Source organism: Microtus oregoni, unplaced genomic scaffold, assembly GCF_018167655.1.
Source record: "Microtus oregoni isolate MIOR12 unplaced genomic scaffold, Mior012 000069F_ref0000032, whole genome shotgun sequence".
Classification (NCBI taxonomy): domain Eukaryota; kingdom Metazoa; phylum Chordata; class Mammalia; order Rodentia; family Cricetidae; genus Microtus; species Microtus oregoni.
In genome coordinates, this window is record NW_024543976.1 from 2,754,292 (window position 1) to 2,774,555 (window position 20,264).

General features: G+C 40.9%; 1 protein-coding gene across 4 annotated transcripts in view; it reads right to left on the reverse strand.

Moving 5' to 3' along the window:
• The window catches only part of LOC121440579 (5-hydroxytryptamine receptor 4), a 166,195-nt gene that overhangs the window by 64,277 nt on the left and 81,654 nt on the right, over nucleotides 1-20,264 (reverse strand). For all 4 annotated transcript variants that reach the window (XM_041641331.1, XM_041641332.1, XM_041641333.1 and 1 more), the window contains exon 5: nucleotides 6,316-6,469. In XM_041641331.1, coding sequence (XP_041497265.1) covers nucleotides 6,316-6,469 — 154 coding nt within the window. The remainder of the gene's footprint in view (nucleotides 1-6,315; nucleotides 6,470-20,264) is intronic.

Consider the following 20,264-nt stretch of genomic DNA (forward strand, 5'->3'; position numbering starts at 1 on the left):
ATCTTTTAGCAAATTTACTTCACAGAATTTAGTCATTTGACATTTACGATAATCACAGGTTGAGTCTATCCATCTTAAGACACTGTCACTTTTCTAATTCTGTGAAGAGACGCCATGACCTCAGCAACGCTTATAAAAGAAAACATCTAATTCGGGTCTTGCTCACAGTTTCAGAGACATAGTTCATTATCATTATAGTGGGGAGCATGGTGGTAGACAGGACAGGCATGGTGCTGGAGAAGCTATACCCTGATCCACTGGCAGAAAGAGGCTGGGCTTGGTATGGGCTCTGGAAACTTCAATGCCCCTTCCAGTGACACACTTCCTCCAACAAGGACACACCTCCTAATCCTTCTAGCCCTTTCAAATAGTGCTACTCCCTGGTGACTAAGCCTTCAAATATATGATTCTGGGAGAGAATTCTTATTCAAACCTCTTCCTTGGGTTTTTGGCCTCTTTCCTCCATTTTCTTTTACTTATATGTTCTCATCTTTTCCATGAAGACCATGCCCATCTATGAAATATAATTACCACATTACTCTTTTTGACAATACAGACATCTTAAACACTGAATCTTCATTTTCTCACCCCATTCTTTCCTGGTATGTTGACTTTTATGCATCTTAATTCTATATGTACTAAAAACAATCCAGGAGGTATTAATCGTAGTATCCCAGTAGTCAATATTCTTTTTTGGTTTTGCTGTTGTTGTTGCTTTCCTGTTTATATACTCATAATTCAGAGTGTTCTGTATTTTTCCTGCTGTCTGATATTTTTATCTGGGGCTTTTTTTAACTGTAGAGAATGGGACTAAAAATGTTCTTTAAATAATATTTAGGATAAAAATTTTGCAGAATTTTTTCCTTGTGTAAAAACATCTTTAATTAAAGCAATTATTAAAAACATGCTGATTTCTTTATCATTTTATCAGTTATTGAAAGTTTCTAGTTATATGCAGCATGTTCTGACCACATTCACCTATTCATGACCCATGCTCTTCCCACATCCACCCCCTTCTCTATCCACTCCTCTTCCCATTCAAAGAAGCCTTCCAGACCAATTTGTACAGTATAAAATATTCTTGGATGTATGGTCTTCAACCAGAGCATGGTCAGCTTGCCAGGAGGTACACTCCAAGAGACTCTGATCCTTCCTTTCCCAGCCTCTAACAGTCACCAATGCCTTCAAGGCTAGGGATGGGATTGTATGCCCAACTTCTCACTCCAAGCTGGGATTTGTTCTGGATTAGGCTTGCACCGGATTTTTACTGCGTAGTTTAAGTTGGCTTTGACCATAAATTCTCCTGCATCTGCTTCTTAAAAGCCTATGGCTATTGGCATGAACTACAATTCCTGATACTGGTTTTTGAATATAATACATTTTACTCATCCTTATAGTCATAGCTAGAACAGTTGTTGTCATACCCAGAAAAAGCATTCTCCAGTCTTTGATGTGTTTTTAAATTGGTTTTCTAGAATTTTCCCTCTTTTTTTATGCTTCCTTCTTAGTTGTATCTTCCAACCCTCCATTAGTGGCTTTTTCAGTTCTTAGACATCTTCTCTTACATATCTTCACTCCCCAGGTGATTACATCTACTTGTATGGGCTTAAATAGCATCTAGCTCTGAGAATGATATAAATGTGTTGTTTGTTTCTCGTAGAGAATTCCCATAAATATCATGGTTTGATAATAAGCTGATTACTTCACTGTTGCACTAAAATATCACTATTTTTTTAACAGATATTTAACACTTATGTTGTGCTTTCTATCCCATAGAACTTATCCTACAGTACTTCCAATCTGGAATTTCCAGCTGAAATCAATAGTCATTCTCTCCATTTTTCCAGTTGTTCTGACCAAAATCTTAGTTGTATTAAACTAAAGTTTCCCTTTACCATTTCTCTTCCAACCATACGGACGATCCTGCTTATATTAAAAACCTACCTATATTCTGAATCACGATCTCCATCACTCCCACTGAAAGTACCTCTTACCCATGACATTACTTTAGCAGACTTTTTAACAGAAAAAATGAAGATTCTTTCAAAATATTATAAATCATATTAATAACATGCTCAGACCCTACAGCAATCCATATCTCTCAAAGTTGAATCTGATGCCTTTAATGTCCCTCAGAACAACACATTATTTTCCTATTTATTGTATTTTATCATCTCTTAAACTCTTCTCCTGCTTTCTTACCTACACATTAACTTTGTATCGGCTTATGACAGGGTCATCTTGCCTCTGGACCTTTGTATCAACTGTTTTATGCCCACAGCATGCTTCTCAAAGATACATACCAGTATAATTCCTCCATCTCCCTAAAGTTTTTATTCAAATGTCACCTTCTCAATAGAGCCTACTCGATCTCCCTATTTAGACTTTCAATCTGCTAGCAACCCACCTTATAAAGATTTAATATTTGAAAATTGTGTGTGTGTGGGTGCGTGCACCCACATGTGGGTGTGTGCACGTGTGAACAGGTTGCCAGGGAGGCCAGGGGTGTTGCATTCCCTGGAACTGGAGTTACAGGCAGTTCTGAGTGGTGTGGCTTCTGTCCACATTCTTACTTCTGAGCCATCTCTTCAGCCCCAAACTGACGTAAAATATAGTCATTATCGCCTCACATGCTAGATACCTGCTGATTTTTAGTGTATCACTTGCTGCTTGCATCTCCCTGGTTGGATATAAAGTTACGAGGATTTGAACCACTACCAGCTCTGCTCAGTGATGCAGCCCCAGCACCTAGAAAAGCGGGTGTCCAATCAACACAGAATGAGAAAACATCTAAACTCTCCAACCGTCTCACCACTTCAGGTGACTGGCACCCTACTCATTACCCTCATCACCCAGCAGGACTAAATCTCTCCTCAGGGTTTTCCCAGTTCTCTACAGCCCTATCACTATTTTCTGCAGGCTGACTAAGATAATTCTTCTGAATCCTCCAATTTCAAAGTTGAAAAAAACCCTACCATTGTTCAAAGTAAAAACAAACAAACAAACGAAACATTATCTGGCCCAAGACCACCTCTCCAACTTCTGTGTTTCAACTGAGCCAAGAATGTCCTTAATGAGGCTCACTGGAATGGTGATTAACGTGAGGCTTGATACACAGTAAGTACAAAACATTTGTTGACCATTATTACAACTGGTATTTGAAACATAGCACTTGGAAGCTGGTATTTCATTTTCCCTCCAAGTGAAAAAACAAACAACAAAACAAAACCTAACATTCTGAAAGAAAGGTATAGGGTTGAAGAAATTATCCACAGGTTCTCAGGAAGGAGTCCCTACCTCTCTACTCCCTGCCTCTAGTACGTTTTCAGGGGCTCAAGCACTTGTTCTGAAATGTAAGTCCTGCCATGGGATTTGAATGAATGCTGTTTCCTATTCAAAGAGGAAGTTAAAATCATTCTGTGTAGAAAGGAAGGGGCATTCTCCCTTTTCTGGTCCTTCTGGGCCAGCACCCATTCTCAGTCTCTTCTTTCTATTCTCTTCCCCACATCCTCGGAGGACTGACTTTAAGTGACTGCATGTCATTTTCCATAGCCCTGCCAATGGATCCAGATTGTCAGTTTTAATCATCATTATAATTCTTGTATGCCAGAGTAGAACTCTTAAAGATGATTTTAAAGTGAGATGGTTAATATTATGTGTTGGAAGCAGTGAGACCCCAGAACCTGAATTTCTTGTAATCCCCTGATCTGAGTGCCTACAGCTGCTCTGAGCACGAGACCTTCAGGAGTTCCTGATCACAGGAGAGTGGTTTCTGGTGGGTTTTGCTGGGGCGTGGCCATCTCTATATAATCTGCCCCTGAACACAATAAAGGGGGCATTCTTGGGGAATTCAAGGATAACCCGTGTTACTGTCTCTCTGTCTGTGTGTGTCTGTGTATTTTAACCTCCAGCCCCTTGGCCAAAGCTCGGTAACTGGGTAATAGTGCACCAAGCGCAGACACTGGGGCTTGTGCGCGGCAATTATGTGTCAACTTAACTAAGCCATGGGGTACCCGGAAGTTTGGTAAAGCCCTATTCTGAGTATAATATTTTTGGTTGAGATGAAACTCTGAACTGATAGACTGTATACATCAGTTTTCTCTTCTAATTTAACGCTGAAGCCAACCTATTAAAGGTTTGATCAGAACAAGAAAGCGGATTGCTCTATCATTGTCTTAATTAAGGGCTATCAGTTTTTCCTATCTTTGGCCCTGGACTGAAATATTGGTTCTCCTGAGTCTCTAATGTGCTGAGACTTGTCAACTTCCACAACCATGTGGATCAGTTATAATTTGTCTATTTATCTGACTCTGTTACTTTTTTAAATAAAAGTATATAAGTAGATAGATGGACAGATACATGACAAGGAAAAGGTATATAGATGATAGATAGATGATATAGATAGACGATAGATAGATAGATATATAGATAGATAGATAGATAGATAATATACATATATGCATACATATATATACACACATACAAAAATCCTATTGGTTCTATTTCTCTGGAAAACCAATACCCAGGGTTTGGGCAATGCATAGCATATGTAACATATGTGCCCTTAACACTCATTTTAGACACCATTTTCACTCAGTACCAGCTTCCCTTCTTAATACAACCCTTAGGAAGTTGGACATTAACAGAGCTGGGGTCACTGGTTAGCTCTCTGACTTCTGGCCCAGGACTCTTTTCATTCCCTGGCAGACTACATTTACCTGGCATGTTTTTCCCCAGGCACTGCACACCTTAAAGACTCTGAACACGAAATAGGATGAATGCTTCTCAGGACATAGGATATATCCCCCGTTCCAGGAACTGATTATTAAATAGTGAGTCCCTGTTCACCTACAGGAAAGCTATGTGGCATGAGAAATGCAACTTAATCCGCTCATCATTAAAGTGCATGTGTTTAAACTTTTCCAAAAAGGGATTCTCTGGGGGTTACATGTAAAGTGCTTATTGTACTTTTCAATATCCAGTAATGTAAAAAAAATGATTTGAAACACTTGCTAAAGCAGCCTTTACATTATTATAAATACGAGAAGCTACTGTGAGTTTTGCAGAAAGAAATGAACTCCAACTCTAAACACAACAAAAAAAGTGGGGACTTATAGCCAAGGAGTTGGTTGATGAGGCTCAGTGGACAGAAAATTAGGAAGAGGAAACAAGAGGAGCAAGTGGGATTCGAGCTGAGTCAACTTAGCAGGATTCTTGCAGAAGACAAGCCAGGGCAATCAGACACAACCTGGGGAAGGTGAAGGAGAATGTGCCCGATCCTTTACTGAGGGTAGGGATGCTAGTTAAACCAGCTTATCAGCATGCCTGCTGACACTGAGCAATGCACAATTGTGCAATGCGTTGCTCAGAATTAGCTGTTAACCTGACTGAACTTGGGATCACCAGCAAAAAAGCCCTCTGGGTATATCTGTGGGGGTTTATCTTCAGTATTTTAACTGATGTGGGGAGATCCATCCCAGTTGTGAGCAGGAGTTCTGGAATGTGGAAACCAGCAGTGATGACTGAGTCATAATGTGCATTCATTGATCTTCTTTGACTATGGACATTGTGGGATTTGCTGCTTCAAGTTCCTACTGCCTTAGTTTCTCTGCCATGATGGTATCTTAAACTGTGGGCTAAAATAAGCCATTTCTCCCTTCAGTTACTTATTTTTGGGTACTTTATTCACAGATGCTATGATACTATACATAAGTGACCCCAAAAAACTCTACCAAGGAACTGCCACAGCTGATAAATACCTTTAGTCAAGTGGTTGGATACAAGATTAACTTAAAAAATATCAGTAGTCTTCCTATATAAAATGAGAAAAGGACTAAGAAGGAAATCAGAAAATAACACCCTTTACAAAAACCTCAAATAATATATCTTGGTGTAACTCTAACCAAGATATATTTTAACTTTCATCAAGCAAGTGAAAGATCTGTATGACAAGGATGTCAAGTCTTTGAAGGTATTTTATCATAGCACAGCAAAGAAATTAAGATAGACATGGAAATCCAAACTTTGGTGCCTAGGGGTTCCTGTGATCTAAATACATTGTGCTCATGCATGAAATTTCCAGAGAATAAATAAATAAACTTTAAAAACACATGGTCCAGTGGAAAGATAATTCAGAGGACCCTGACTAACATTTGGCCAAGGTGAGACTCTGTCAGTAGACATTTAGAAACATGACTCAGACTGCTGTTGGAATATCTATTACAATAGCTACCCAGCTTAAAATTGTCTGTTTATCTAGCATGCCCAGTAAAGTTGATGGATTTATAATCCCGAGGCTTCTGTGTAGATACTCACCACATCAACTATGCCGATGTTGTTCCAGCCTTGCATTATGGGGAGAAAAGATATAAGCATGGGAATGGCCCAGCAGCCTCCCAACATCAGTGCAATGCGGACAGGGGTCATCTTGCTTCTGTAAACCAAAGGTTGGCAGCAGATGGCATAATACCTGGAGAGACAGTGAAGGGTGGGTCATGGGCAAGGAAAAATGAGGGGGAGAGGGGAAAGATAATAATAGATGGGGGAGACGAGGAAAAAAGGAGCAAAGAAGGATGGAAAGAAGGGGGAGTATTGAGAAGAGGAGGATTGGAAGGAGAGGAGAGAGTGAAATAGGAAAGAGAAGAGAAAAATTGAGAATAAATGGAGGCGAAGGTGATAAAGGAGTAGAAAGAAAGGGAAGGGGGTAGGAGGGGAACAAAGGAAAGAGAAAACACAATTAAACAATCGAAATAATAACACATGACATATACTTCTGTTAATTTATAAATATGCTTTAGATGAAGGTCATTGCCTAGAGTTGGCTTCACATCCCTCTTCATCTCCCAATGTCTTAATCAGCTTGACCTCATGAAGGTCTACTCTACTTCAGACACAGATCCACTTTCTGAGAACTGCAAACCTCCTCAAGCCCTCCAGGCCGCTGCACACAGGTACCTTTAGCCTCTGTGACTATGATTTGACCTATTTTACCCTTGCTCTCTCTTCCTCTTGATGGCTGCACTGAGAAGTACTTGTATGTTCCCTAAATTGTGTCCAGGATTACCCTTCTCCCCTTCCCCTGCAACAGATTTAGCTGAGAAGGTCAATGCAGACCCCAAGGGTCTCCTGAATCACAGCTTTCTGGGAAGCCACCTGGAGTGTACATTTTCACCAGCAAGTCAATTCTACCTTCAGGTAAGTATCCCTTACTTCCCCCTTAGAGGTGCATGCACTTCCAGGTTCCCTATTAGCATGAGACCAAGTGATGGGCTCAAGACAAAGAGATACAAGTACAGTTCACATGAATTGTTTCTGACAGTGACCATTTCATTGTTATTCTAAAGCAAGGAATATAAAGTTGCAAACATGTCACTGTTAATTATTGCCTACTTGTTGAAACTGCCCTCCCTCTATTTCCTGGGTCTGACCCTTTCTTGGATTCACTGCTCACTCTCTTTTGTGTTTATATTGTGCCTTAGGTTTTAGACTTCTTCTGCTTCCACAAATGGCCTCCTCTCTAACTCCCAAACTTGGAATCCTGCATGTATGTCATTCCAGCCTGTTCAAAGTTTCTGTGCCTTGATTAGCATTGCTCTAGAATAGTATGGGTTGCTGCTACAGAGAAACAAATGGAAGTTTCAAATTCCCTTTAAAATGTAACTGTGAGGGTGATGCTATAGAGCCAGCAGACAGTTTTCCAAACCCTTGTACAATTCACAGATACAGTCAGTCCTGGAAAACGGATACCTGAATTACAGCTGTTGGGACAGTTCCATCCTCAGGGGCTACGGTGGAATGCAGGGATGTCCCCTGCACAGACAGCTATGGACACGCGCTCTTGCATAGACTTGGATTGTTGAGAAGGGTGGTAAAAATTCTTCTTCTCTCTCTTTAAAATATTAGCAATAGTAAAGAGGGGGAAATGATTTTATTTTGCTTAATTTTAAACTAGGTTAGTGAAATTCTGAGTGCTAGGTTAGTATATACAGATAAAAACGTGTGGTCACGCCTAGATTTATATTGACTTAAATTTTTGTCTCTATCCTACAATAGGCATTATGTAATTTTTAGAAACCGGTAGCACAAAGCAAAGCCTATGAAATATGAGATTCTTAGCTAAAACTCACAACACTGACATAAATACTGAAGATTCTTCCTAGCAGAGCCCTCAAAAAAAAAAACACCTGATATATTTTGAATATCTTTCCTCATAGCATAAAATCATTTCTTTCAAGCAAAGAATTAAGAAAAGTTAAAAAAGAAGGAAACTTCCCTATCGTCACTTCCTCTACAATATGCCTGGTAGCACCACTAGTGAGAGGTTGCTCGTCAAGCTGGCAAGTATTCTGAGATCATTTATAAAGAGCATTGGATGCATTAATCATAACAGTTATCATTGATTTCCTTACCAAAGGCCATATTTATATAATATTTTACAACACTCATAACTAGTGTGTGTGTGTGTGTGTGTGTGTGTGTCTGTATCTGTGTCTGTGTAGGTGCACCTGTGTTCATGTGTCTGCGGAGGGTAGAGGTGAATCTTGGTTGTCATTCATTTGTTTTTTTGGAAAACGGTCTTTTGTTGGTGTGGAGCTCACCAAGTATTCTCAGCTGACTGCCTAGCAAGCCCTAGAGGTCTGCCTGTATCTCCCTCCCCGACCCTGAGATTACAAGCATGTGCCACCACACCCAGCCTTTTCATGTGGACTCTGGAGATTGAACTCAAGTCCTTGTGCTTGCACAGTGTGTACTTATATCAACTATGATACCTTTCCAGCCCCGTATGGGTTTTTAATATGAGGACATACACCAATGTGTCCAATGAAGAAATAAAAAGGGTGTGTGTGCTTGCGTGCGTACGTGCGTGTGTGTGTGTGTGTGTGTGTGTGTGTGTGTGTGTGTGTGAGTGTACGTGCGTGTGTCAGGATCTTGGCCAACACTCTGCATTGGGAAGAATTGCTGGCACTGGGCTTAGACAGACCAGACAGACCACTAAAAAGCCAGCTGGACCACCACTGCTATCATTTCACTCCGATATCTCTTCAGAATCCCCAAGAGATTTCTTTTAATTCCTTTAATACCCACCTTATAAATAAATGAAAAATAAAAATATTCAGGATTTGAAAGATGTTTCATGTCCTGGTTAGTTTATCTAGAGTCATCTGGGAAGAACTTCAATTGAGAAAAATGCCTCCATTAGATCGCTTGTAAGCACATCTGTGTGCACTTTTGGGATTGATGTTTGATAGGGGAAGAGGAGGCTGTGAGCCTACTATGGGTGATGCCACCCCTAGGCTGGTGGTCCTAGGTGATATTAGAAAACAGACTAATCAAGTCACAAGGTTGCAAGCCAGTAACCAAGATACAACCAAGATACCCTTGTGGCTTCTGCTTCAGTTCCTGCATCCAGATGTCTGTCTGTAGTTCTTGCCTTGGTTTCCCTCAGTGGATTCTGACCTGAAATATTTAAGTCAAATACCCTTTCTTCCATGCACTGCTTTTGGTCATGGGATTTATCACAGCAACAGAGAGAAATGAAGAAAATCAGAAATGCAAAATGTTTAAATTCTACTAAACAGGGGTATGTATCCAAGTCTTGAATTACCAGGACCTGAGGATTCTGTAGGTTCTACCAGAGTATGTTATAAAACTAAGAGTATCCTGAAGCTAATAAATTTTTCTCTAAAAATGATTTTCTGTTTCTTCTGATATTAACCCTCTGACCCAATTAAAATGTTTTATGTTTAAAGGTTTTTTCCTGCATGGCTGTCACATGGTCATTAGAAAAGCATTGTTATAACCCGTTGAAGTCACAGTTTAGCAAAAAAAAAATAAATAAATAAAAAAAAAATAATTCTCAGTTGCTTTCAGCCAGGAGTGACTTTGCTTACCAGGTGACTTTTGGCAATCTAGAGACAAGTTTCTGTAGTCACAACCTTGAAGTGATCCTACTGGAATCCTGCTGGTTGAGGTATGCCACCAACAATGGGTAGGGCAGCCTCCAACAGTAACTAAGCATCTGATCTACAATGTCAGTGTGCTGCTATTGAAAACCTCTGGTTAAAGTGATGTCACTTTCATCGGTAATAGGGGCTCCATAGCCCTGATATGTTCCATCTGTGTCATTATAAGAGTGGGGTGCCATAAATGAGCACAATACCCTGTTGCCTGTTGCCGTCCACCATGTTACCATAGCTCACATAGCCCACAGAAGCACAGGCACCTGTGCATCCTCAAAGCACAACCTAGGACAAAGGTAAGAAAGTCTACTTTACTGGATTGTGAGCTTCATGAGGACAGAAATGGTTCAGAAGCAGCTTTGTAAGCTCCCAGGGTAGAAAAACAATTAATCATCCTACCTGGATGTAAAGCCTATGAACCACAATTTTCAACATAGAAAGATATTCTAAGAGGTGCAATAGTGGTACTGACATTCTGGGGTAACCAACCTCCATCTAATTGTACTCAGGGACTTCTCAAACAAGAGAGAATTCATGTCTGGAACTGTAACAATAACCGACTAGGTGAGATCATGGGACATAGAAAAAAATCTAGTACTGCCTCTTTCTCACAGCGGTATAGTATCTAACTGCATTCTAAATACTTAGCCTCTACACAGGCAAGTGTAGCTTCACCCTTCATTAAAGAAGCTTCTTTTTTCAATAGATGGAGACTGGCACAGAAAAACCACAACTGCTCAAAATGGAAGGAACAGTTGACCGTGGGTGTCGTCCCCAGCAGATATATCTACCCCACAGCTCCTGCATCTAAGGCTCAGGGAACATAGCGGAAGAGACAACAGAAAGATGGTATGAGCCAGGGGGGGATCAGGACATCTGTTTCAAGATAATCTCTTCTCAAAAATTAAAAAGACACAAAGTTGAAGGGGGCAGGAAAAGAAAGAGAGGGTGGATTGGGGAGAGTTTGGGGGAAATTAATTAATATTACAAAAATATGTCATATGTAATTCTTAAAGAATTGGCAAAATACACTACTTTTAAAAACAGTTTTTGGATGCTAACCTATAAGAGGTCACAAAACTTGAAACTGTTCATCCAGATCAATTCTGAAGCATGTTCTTCTAAGAAAGAATTACAGCAAAGGGAAGAGCTGTTGATTCTCAGACTGAATGGATGTTATTTACCAAACAGAATTGCGGTTCATCTCGGGAGCAGATTAATATACAAAGTTTGCTCTTTAGCCTTTCATAGGACACTTTCTATTTAACCAAAAATACTTTAATAAAGTGATTTAATAAATGTTCTAAATGACAAATTAGGTTCCAGATGGGCAGGATTAACTAGAATGTAGCAAAGGTATTCACAAAGTAAGTTCTTATGCAAAACACTTCCAAGTTTGCTCATAAAACTCCACTAAAATCCCCTTTGGTAGACAACCTGCAGCTTTTCCAACCACAACCACATGCAAATGTAGGATCTAATTGCTTTTCGGTGTCTCTAGGGACACAGTCTACTTAGTCTTAGCTGACAGCGATATATTTTAAGCTCCATGCTAATCCCCTTCACCACTCCTGCGACTGGGGAGAACTCTTCTGCCTTGTTCCTAGCACTCCAATCACAGGAAAGGGAGAAGTACTCAGAACAAACAGGGATCCTGAGTTTTCAGAATTAGAGAACTTAGCAGCCAACTTCATGTCTCCTCACAGAGGGGCATTGACTTCCTTTACCTTAACCTCTTACTCCCTCTGGTCTCAGAGCTAGCTATTGACCTCTAAGACAGTTTCCTTTTCGGTAAAGTGGGATAATGATGCTACACCATCCACTCACTGTGAGAACTGATAAAATAACATGTTGAAAACATAAGAAGTTCCCAGCACATACACATACATAAACATGTGTATATGTGTGAATTTTAAATGGATTCAGTTACATTTTGGAACTTGGGCTCTAAGCTATTTGCCAGACCATATGAAAACACTTGGATCAGCATCTCCTCCTATAGTAGAGTCTAAGACAAACACTAAACAAGTTGTTCCCTACAGGTAAATGGTGTGAATGATGGAGTTTATCACTATATATATATATATATATATATATATATATATATGTGTGTGTGTGTGTGTGTGTGTGTGTGTGTGTGTGTGTGTATCTTGTAAGCAACAGTATATATATATATGCTTACAAGTTTATGCTTACAAGTTCTGGGAACAATGTTCTATACTCATACCTAATCACAACAGGATAAACAGAAATATCATCTCTATATCTATCTATCTGTCTATCTCTATATATCTAAATACTTTTATACTGTCTGGGGTTACTTGTTGGGTAGTAGCCTTTTTTCCATGTAGTGGTCCAGATCTCTGAATGTGTCCTTTTCTTCAGATCAGAGATGGGGTTCCCCATTTCTGCATCGTTTTTACCATTGCTATTTTCACATGGTGTTTCCTTAACTGCATTGCCATTGCCACTAATTGAAGTGCACTGTGTAGCAAGAACTGGGTCCTGTTTTGTATCGAATGTCTGTAATTGCAAGGCAATACTTTGCATCCTTTGATGTACTAAGTAGAAAGAGTATTAAGGTGTGATGGAAAGTTTTACTTTGAGCCTATGGGGTTTGAGAGAAACAGAAAGATGCCTAAGATGCCATTCTTAACTGGCAGGTAGAGAGAGGACCTTGGAGCCCAGAGATAAACTGAAAGACAGACTAAAAGCAAAGGTACAAACGAGTCACCAGATAAGCGAATTCTTCAAGGGAAAGAGAGGAGCCACACAGGGCTGGGAAAATGTGGAACCCGCCAACAACAAATGGCTCTTCAGGCTGAAGAGTAAAAAGCTTTCAGAAGAAAGGAAATAACACAAAAACGTAACAACAATAAAAAAAAAAACCCAAGGCACATCTCAGAGCATGCTATGTTCAGCCAAGCATGTGTGGAAGAGATGCTCTATATGCCTGTAGCAAGAACATAGAGTTGATGAGACAGATCTGGTTCTTTTGACATTCACAATTAGGGAGAGGCTGACAAAAAATAGACGAAGATGAGCTGCCACGCTTATATGTGATGGTTCCTGCAAATGCTAAGGATATACGAGGAAAATCAAAGGCTAAGATGTACATCTAGCCCATAGTTAATGAGGAGTCAGGGTTTGGCTTCAACCTAACCTCCTGAAGGACATTGCATGCCGTGGAGGATCATATTGCTCTTCAACTATTAGTAATTTTACGCTAATATCCCATTTTCTACCACTATGTTCCCTCGCTGCACTAAAAGCCCTGTGAGTCAGCCTTTCCTGCCATTTGGCACCTAATCCCGATGTCCAGAAGTGCTCCCATCATCCATAAGCACTCCAGAAATGTGTGATGAAATGGATACAAAAATTACAGTTCATAACCTCCACCGGGAGATCCAAATGTGAAGGTTAGGTATAGTGTGTAGACTTGGAAGAAGAATTTTTTTCTTCAGTGCAGGGGTGGAGGTGTTATTTGGCTTACACTTTCACAGCACTGTTCATTGTAGAAAGAAGTCAGGGCAGGGACTCAAACACGGCAGGAACCTGGAGGTAGGAGCTGATGCAGAAGCCATGGAGGGGAGCTGCTTACTGGTTTGTTTACCATGGCCTTGCTCAGTCTGCTTCGCTATAGAACCCAGGGCCACCAGTCCAGGGATGGGGCCACCCACAATGAGCTGGACTCTCCCACATAAATCACTAATTAAGAAAATGCAAAAAGAAGAAACTCTTATTCACTCTCCTTGCAAAAATCCCTCCGTTATATTGGGAAAACAAACGGAACTGTGTGACATGCATTCCCAATGACTGACACATTTGATTTATACATTGTCCAATTTAGTTATGCTCCAGGGACATCATTAAGAGACACGGACAACTTATCTCTTGCACACGATTAAATATGCGGCCCTGGAGTCAGGAGAACATGTTTTTACAAGGAAATAAATGTGTTTCAAAGAAAACCTGGGACTCGAGAACTGGGGAGGGTTTTGCAGCCAGAACGTGTCAAGTTTCTGGATGGCAGAAGGAGGTTGACGATAAAGAGCAAGGAGCCATCCTTACAGGAAATGACCTCTTCATTAAAGTAAAGTAGACTTTTCGATGTAATTGCATTTAAGGCCAAATACAGGATAAATTGCAAACATGTTAAAAACAAAACAAAAAACAGAGGTAGAACAACGAAGTCTAAGAAAGTGTGGCTTAAGAACCCAGAGGAAGAATGAAGTCATAATTAGTCAATACAGAGGGAACCAGTGGATGACACTTTCCCACTGATTGCCACTACTCCGAAAGTTCCCATTAAGCCTTCAGCTAGCCTGAAAGAAGTTGGAATCTGATCCCACACAGTGTCCCAGTTCTGGGGGAACTACCAAGCTTTGCTACTACATGCTTTCAGTGAAGATGGAGGGTCATAGAGCTTCAGCTTTGCCCAGGAAAAACCATGTGTCATCCCCATGCCATGGTGAGCAGGTGTTGGGGAATGTGTGGTTCCAACATTTAGACACAACACATAGAGCTCTTTTCCTGTGGATTTCTGTGATTTAGACTTATGTTGTCAATGCTCCCATCCCCCCCCCCAGGAAGAACCTGCCTTGAGAGTAAATTCAACAAGAGTTCGGAGCTGAGAGATGGAATAAGAACAACAAGGAACAGGCATAAATAGAGACAAAGGTATAGAAAATAGGAAAATGCAGATGGGCACCAAGAAGAGAGTAGAGTAGGAGAAAGGCAGACAGGATGAAGCAGCTCAAATCCTTGAAGAAAGCCATGTCTAGTGCCAGATTTTTCAGTTAACTGGTCCATCACTTTAGTTTCTGCCAGAAATGGTGTTTACTAATGTGTTGTCCAATAAGCAAATTGGGAAGAACAATTCCAACATTGACCGGCATCTTTACAGACAAAGCCTTCAAAAACTACTAAAACACAAAAACTACTAAAGCTACAAAAGCAAATACACTTATTGCACATGACGTCACTTTACAGATAGCTGTGTTCACCATGGTTACGTCAACGTGGTAGGCAGGCTGTGTGGGACCTTCTCTATGTCATGCTTCTGTATTGGAGGCATTTTTTTTTTACAAAGGTTAGGTATTACTATGCTTTTGATTTAGTATTAAGGAAAGGATATGGCAGGATGGAGTAACTGCAAACCCATATGGGGCTAAGCAAGATGAGAGTGAAGAAAATCTGCTCATGAATGCTCAATCGATCTCTCCCCCACTCCCCTCCTTCAATTTTTTAATGTATGTTCAGATATATCATATTTGAATTTATTTTATGAGTGGAATTGTGACCAGCATTTAAGTCTGAAACTTGATTTTTCTCAAATAACAGTTACACCTCTCAGCACATATGATCTGCCAGGAGTTTCAATAGCTTCATTGTATTTCACTTTCAAAAATAGCAAATTTTTATAGCTACTTGGTTGTTTTTCATTCACCATAGAACCTCAGACAATACAGTGTTTGACCTTCCATGACTCCTACTATACTGAATATAGCAATTATAGTTTTGAAATTATTTTAAATTTTCAGTAATATGTCATTTGTCAAAGTACCAAAGAAGTACAGAATTTTAGGCATGGAAATGGGTCTTTTAATATTCTAGGAGTTGTACATTTTTACTGGACCCAGGAGTCAACAATCTAGGCAACAATTAATAATAAAAGTGAGATGCCTTTCTCTAATGGTGCTATCATTTCCTAGAACACTCACAGCAGCTGGAGGTGAGAGAGTTGTGCATCTTGTCAGGGCTCACCCAGATGAAAAGAGCATCATACCCCACCCCTTCTCTCTTTCTCTGTCTCGGCCCAGGTCAAATGCAAGACCAGAAGGGACAGTGCAAAAAGCGGAAGCTATATGATAAATAAAACCATGCCGTTAAAGGCAAGGAGGGCATTGTCTGTAACGTTCAGAATGGATCCTCTGGCTTAGTGAGGGCATCACCTGGGATAGGATCATACTGGAGATAAAGAAAAGCAAAATGAGACAAACGCTGTCTAGTCCCATCTTCCTTGGGTGTTCAAGTTTCTGATGTCTACTAGGGGAAGAAAATGAAAATTTGCCACATACCTATATAAATATTTATATGCAGCTACTGTTTAATTGCCAAAATTGTCATTAAATGCAAATTCCACAGATTCAAACATCCTCTTGGCCTTGTTCATAATGCACAGCTTCCTCCCACATGGGAGAAAAAAAGGACTTTGTGGGAGAAAATACAGAACTGCATTTAATAAAAAATGCAATGAGTTCTACAAAGAACACATCTGAGGAGAATAGAGATGACTTCTGCAGCAGGGGTATATGACTAAGCTCAACCTGAAAGTCACACAGAGGGCAAAGGAGCTTTCCAGGGACAGAGAGGAGCCAATGCCTAAAAAGCAACAGGAGAAAGAAAAGATCAAGGTAGTCAGAGCCAAGAAACGGGGCTAGGGAAGGGTCTGAAGGGAAACTTGCTACAAAGACAGAAAATAGTTAAAACTGTCTATACTCATCAATCATAGCCACTCTCAGACTTCATCGGAAAAGTTTCTTTGTGCAGTGGATGGTGATTAACACATAAACTCATAATTGGTCTATGTGCAGAGACTGTCAGTGGAGTGCTCAGCCAGAAATGAAACATCTAGATTGCACACACACACACACACACACACACACAGAGAGAGAGAGAGAGAGAGAGAGAGAGAGAGAGAGAGAGAGAGACAAGGACTCAGACACTGAAGCAAAGAGGAAGCAGAGAGCTCAGAGGAACCAGAGATTAGAGAAAACTGGAGAAAAGATTAGAGAAAGTGGCGTCTTTGGGACATGACAGGACTCCTGTATTGCTGAACTCACATTACCTTTGTCTGCCTGCATAGGACATGCACAACACCAAGCCAATTCTAGCACTGAGGGAGAAGAAGATGAGCCTTCACACTTACCTGAGGAGCTATGGACAGTTGATGCCTTCTCAGGTAAGGGAGTCAGTTTGCTCTAAGGGCATGGCTCCCAGTAGATGGACTGTACTCCAGTGCTTAAGTGGCCCCACACTTAGAGGTAACTGAGCAGCACAATTGGAGGCCATAGGCTGTTTTAAAGAGGGGCATAAGTTTGGGAGGTAGGGTAGAACTAGGAGGAGTTTGGGGGAAGAGTTGAGTGAATAAAATCAAAATGCATTATATGAAATTCTTGAAGATTTGATAAAAATCTTTTTCACAGATGGCTAGTAAGATGCAGGTGTAATAAGGGGGAAATGGAAAAAAATCAGGGGAAATTTTAAATGTAGAGAGGGGAGGGATAAATAATGCAAAAATATTTTTAAAAGCTACAGGGAAGTATCATTTTATGCTTACTTAAAATCATGTGTAATACAGGTAAGTTCATTTAAATGAAGTATGTCATTTGTAGTAATAATGTTCTCCCCAAGAGCTATAGATAACTAACAAACCCAAGTGCTGGGCACGGGAAACTTCCCTTCAAGCTGTTGGTCAGGGTAGACAAGAGGCAACCCAAACCAACACAGGTTGTGGCCATTGCCCTTGATTTCCTCCAAGAACTTGAAGGTAAAACCGTGTTGCTGAAAACACTCCACACTTCAAACACAGGGATCAACATGGATATGACACAGATGTTTCCTAAGAATCTGTCAAGGCAGAACAGCACTCCGACCCAACTGTAAAGCCTACATGTCACCACAAAGGCCAAAGGTCCAAGAGTGACAAATCTCAGGGGTAAACAACAGCCATCTAATTGGACCTACAGCCCACTCAATGAGAGAGAATCCATACTGGTATTGTAAACCTACTCAATTACGCATGACTGGTCGAGTATTGGACTCTAAAAGAGAGCCTACTATCGCTATCTTCCTAAAGCCTGTAAAATCTCTAACCGCATTCTAAATACCTACCCTTATATCCACAGATAAGTGGAGATACTCCTTCATCAAAGAAGCTTCATTTTGTAGCAGATGGGAACAATTAATAAATCAACAATTGATTAAGATGTAACAGGTCACTGTGATGCAACCTCAATTGGAATATGTAAAATGTAACCTCTACACTTAAGGCTTGGGAAACATTGTAGAAGAAGGGGTGGAGAGACTGTAAGAGCCAGAGGACCAGGACATCTGCTGCAAGATAGTGTTTTCTATAATAGGACAAGGCAGCTGCTACACTCATGAAATCTCAATCTCATTGACTGAAGAAGACCTGCATGATGATAGCACCAATCAGCAGGCCAACACAGATGGAGACATCTCAGCGCTCCACCCTCAGAAGAAGAGTTGCAGGCAGGCAGTGACTGCCTAGAGAAGGGGAATCTGTCTTCTCCAGAGATGAGGTTATCCAATGCCAAGTCTTCAGCCTTAAACACTTACACATGTGAGTGACACTAATGGACTCAGCAGGATGGGGGGTGTGTGTGGAAGTAGGACATTTGAGGGTGTAGGGAGACGGTGGGGTAGAAACACCATAAATCCAATACATAGGTATAAAATTCTAAATAAATTAAATTGAATTCAAAATGAATTAAATTAAACGTTAAGATTCCCCACATCAAGAAATGAGGTCATATCTCAAAGCAAGTAACTACTGAAAAGTCCCAGACAAGCAGTAATGCTCAGAGTTGCCATCTGGAAGGTTGGCATTTGTTTGATCTTGTGAGAGTAGATGATAAACTGATGCAAGGAGAACAATCAGAGGATGCTCTGGTGTTGTAAGGGAAGTCAAACCTTGCTAAGACAGGCAATGATTAGCTCAGTAGCACCTACCACTCATCGCAGTACTGAGTTACAGTGGACAACGTTCCCCCCTCAGGCAGCCTAGCTCGTTTCTTCCTCACTGCTGTCTGATGGGGGAGTGTCATATATCAATCTGTTGATTTCATTGGTTAAGCAATAAAGAAACTGCTTGGCCCTCATAGGTTAAAACATAAGTGGGTGGAGAAAACAGAACGGAAGGCTGGGAGAAAGAAGCTGAGTCTAGGAGTCGCCATGATTCTCACACTCCAGACAGAGGCAGGTTAAGATCATTCCTGGTAAGCCAGCTTGTGGGTTACAGCAGATTATTAGAAATGGGCTAGTCCAGGTGCGAGAGCTAGCCTAGAAGAGGCTAGATAGAAATGGGCCAAGCGGTGTTTAAAAGAATACAGTTTCCGTGTAATTATTTTGGGGCATAACCTAGAGCTAGCCATGTGGGCGGCCGGGTGCTGGGGATGCAGCCCCGCCGCTCCTAATTACAACAGCTGTCAGTCCTGCAGCATCAGTTCTTTAGCCTTCTTTTATTTATTTATTTATTAAAGATTTCTGCCTCCTCCCCTCCACCGCCTCCCGTATCCCTCCCCCTCCCTCAATCAAGTCCCCCTCCCTCATCAGCCCTAAGAGCAGTCCGGGTTCCCTGCCTTGTGGGAAGTCCAAGGACCTCCCACCTCCTTCCAGGTCTAGTAAGGTGAGCATCCAAACTGCCTAGGCTCCCACAAAGCCAGTGCGTGCAGTAGGATCAAAACCCAGTGTCATTGACCTTGACTTTTCAGCAGTCCTCATTGTCTGCTATGTTCAGCGAGTCCGGTTTTATCCCATGCTTTTTCAGACCCAGTCCATCTGGCCTTGTTGAGTTCCCAATAGATCATCCCCAATGTCTCAGTATGTGGATGAAGAAAGTATGGAATATATACATATTAGAGTACTACTCAGCAGTAAAAAACAATGACTTCTTGAATTTTGCATGCAAATGGATGGAAATAGAAAACACTATCCTGAGTGAGGTAAGCCAGACCCAAAAAGAGGAACATGGGATGTACTCACTCATATTTGGTTTCTAGCCATAAATAAAGGACATTGAGCCTATAATTCGTGATCCTAGAGAAGCTAAATAGGATGGTGAACCCAAAGAAAGACATATAGTCATCCTCCTGGAGATTAACCTTCATCAGGTGATGAAAGCAGACAGAGACAGAGACCCACATTGGAACACCGGACTGAATCCCAAGGTCCAAATCAGGAGCAGAAGGAGAGAGAGCACGAGCAAGGAACTCAGGACCGTGAGGGGTGCACCCACATACTTTAGCCTCTCCCTTTTTTTTGAAACAAAGAAAACTGAGACTCAGAAAGACTTATTAACTCACTGCCAATCTCAGAGGCAAAATCTGACAGAGCTGAAATTTAAAGTTAAATCCCTCAAATTTGAAAACAGATGGCTTTTAATGTCCAATTCTTCACTGCTTCCCTACGATGTGTGCCTTCATGAAGAAATGTTCAAGAGGGAGTATAAGCTTAAATCTGTAAATCTGAAGCCAAACCCCATGGGAGACCTTCGGCTCT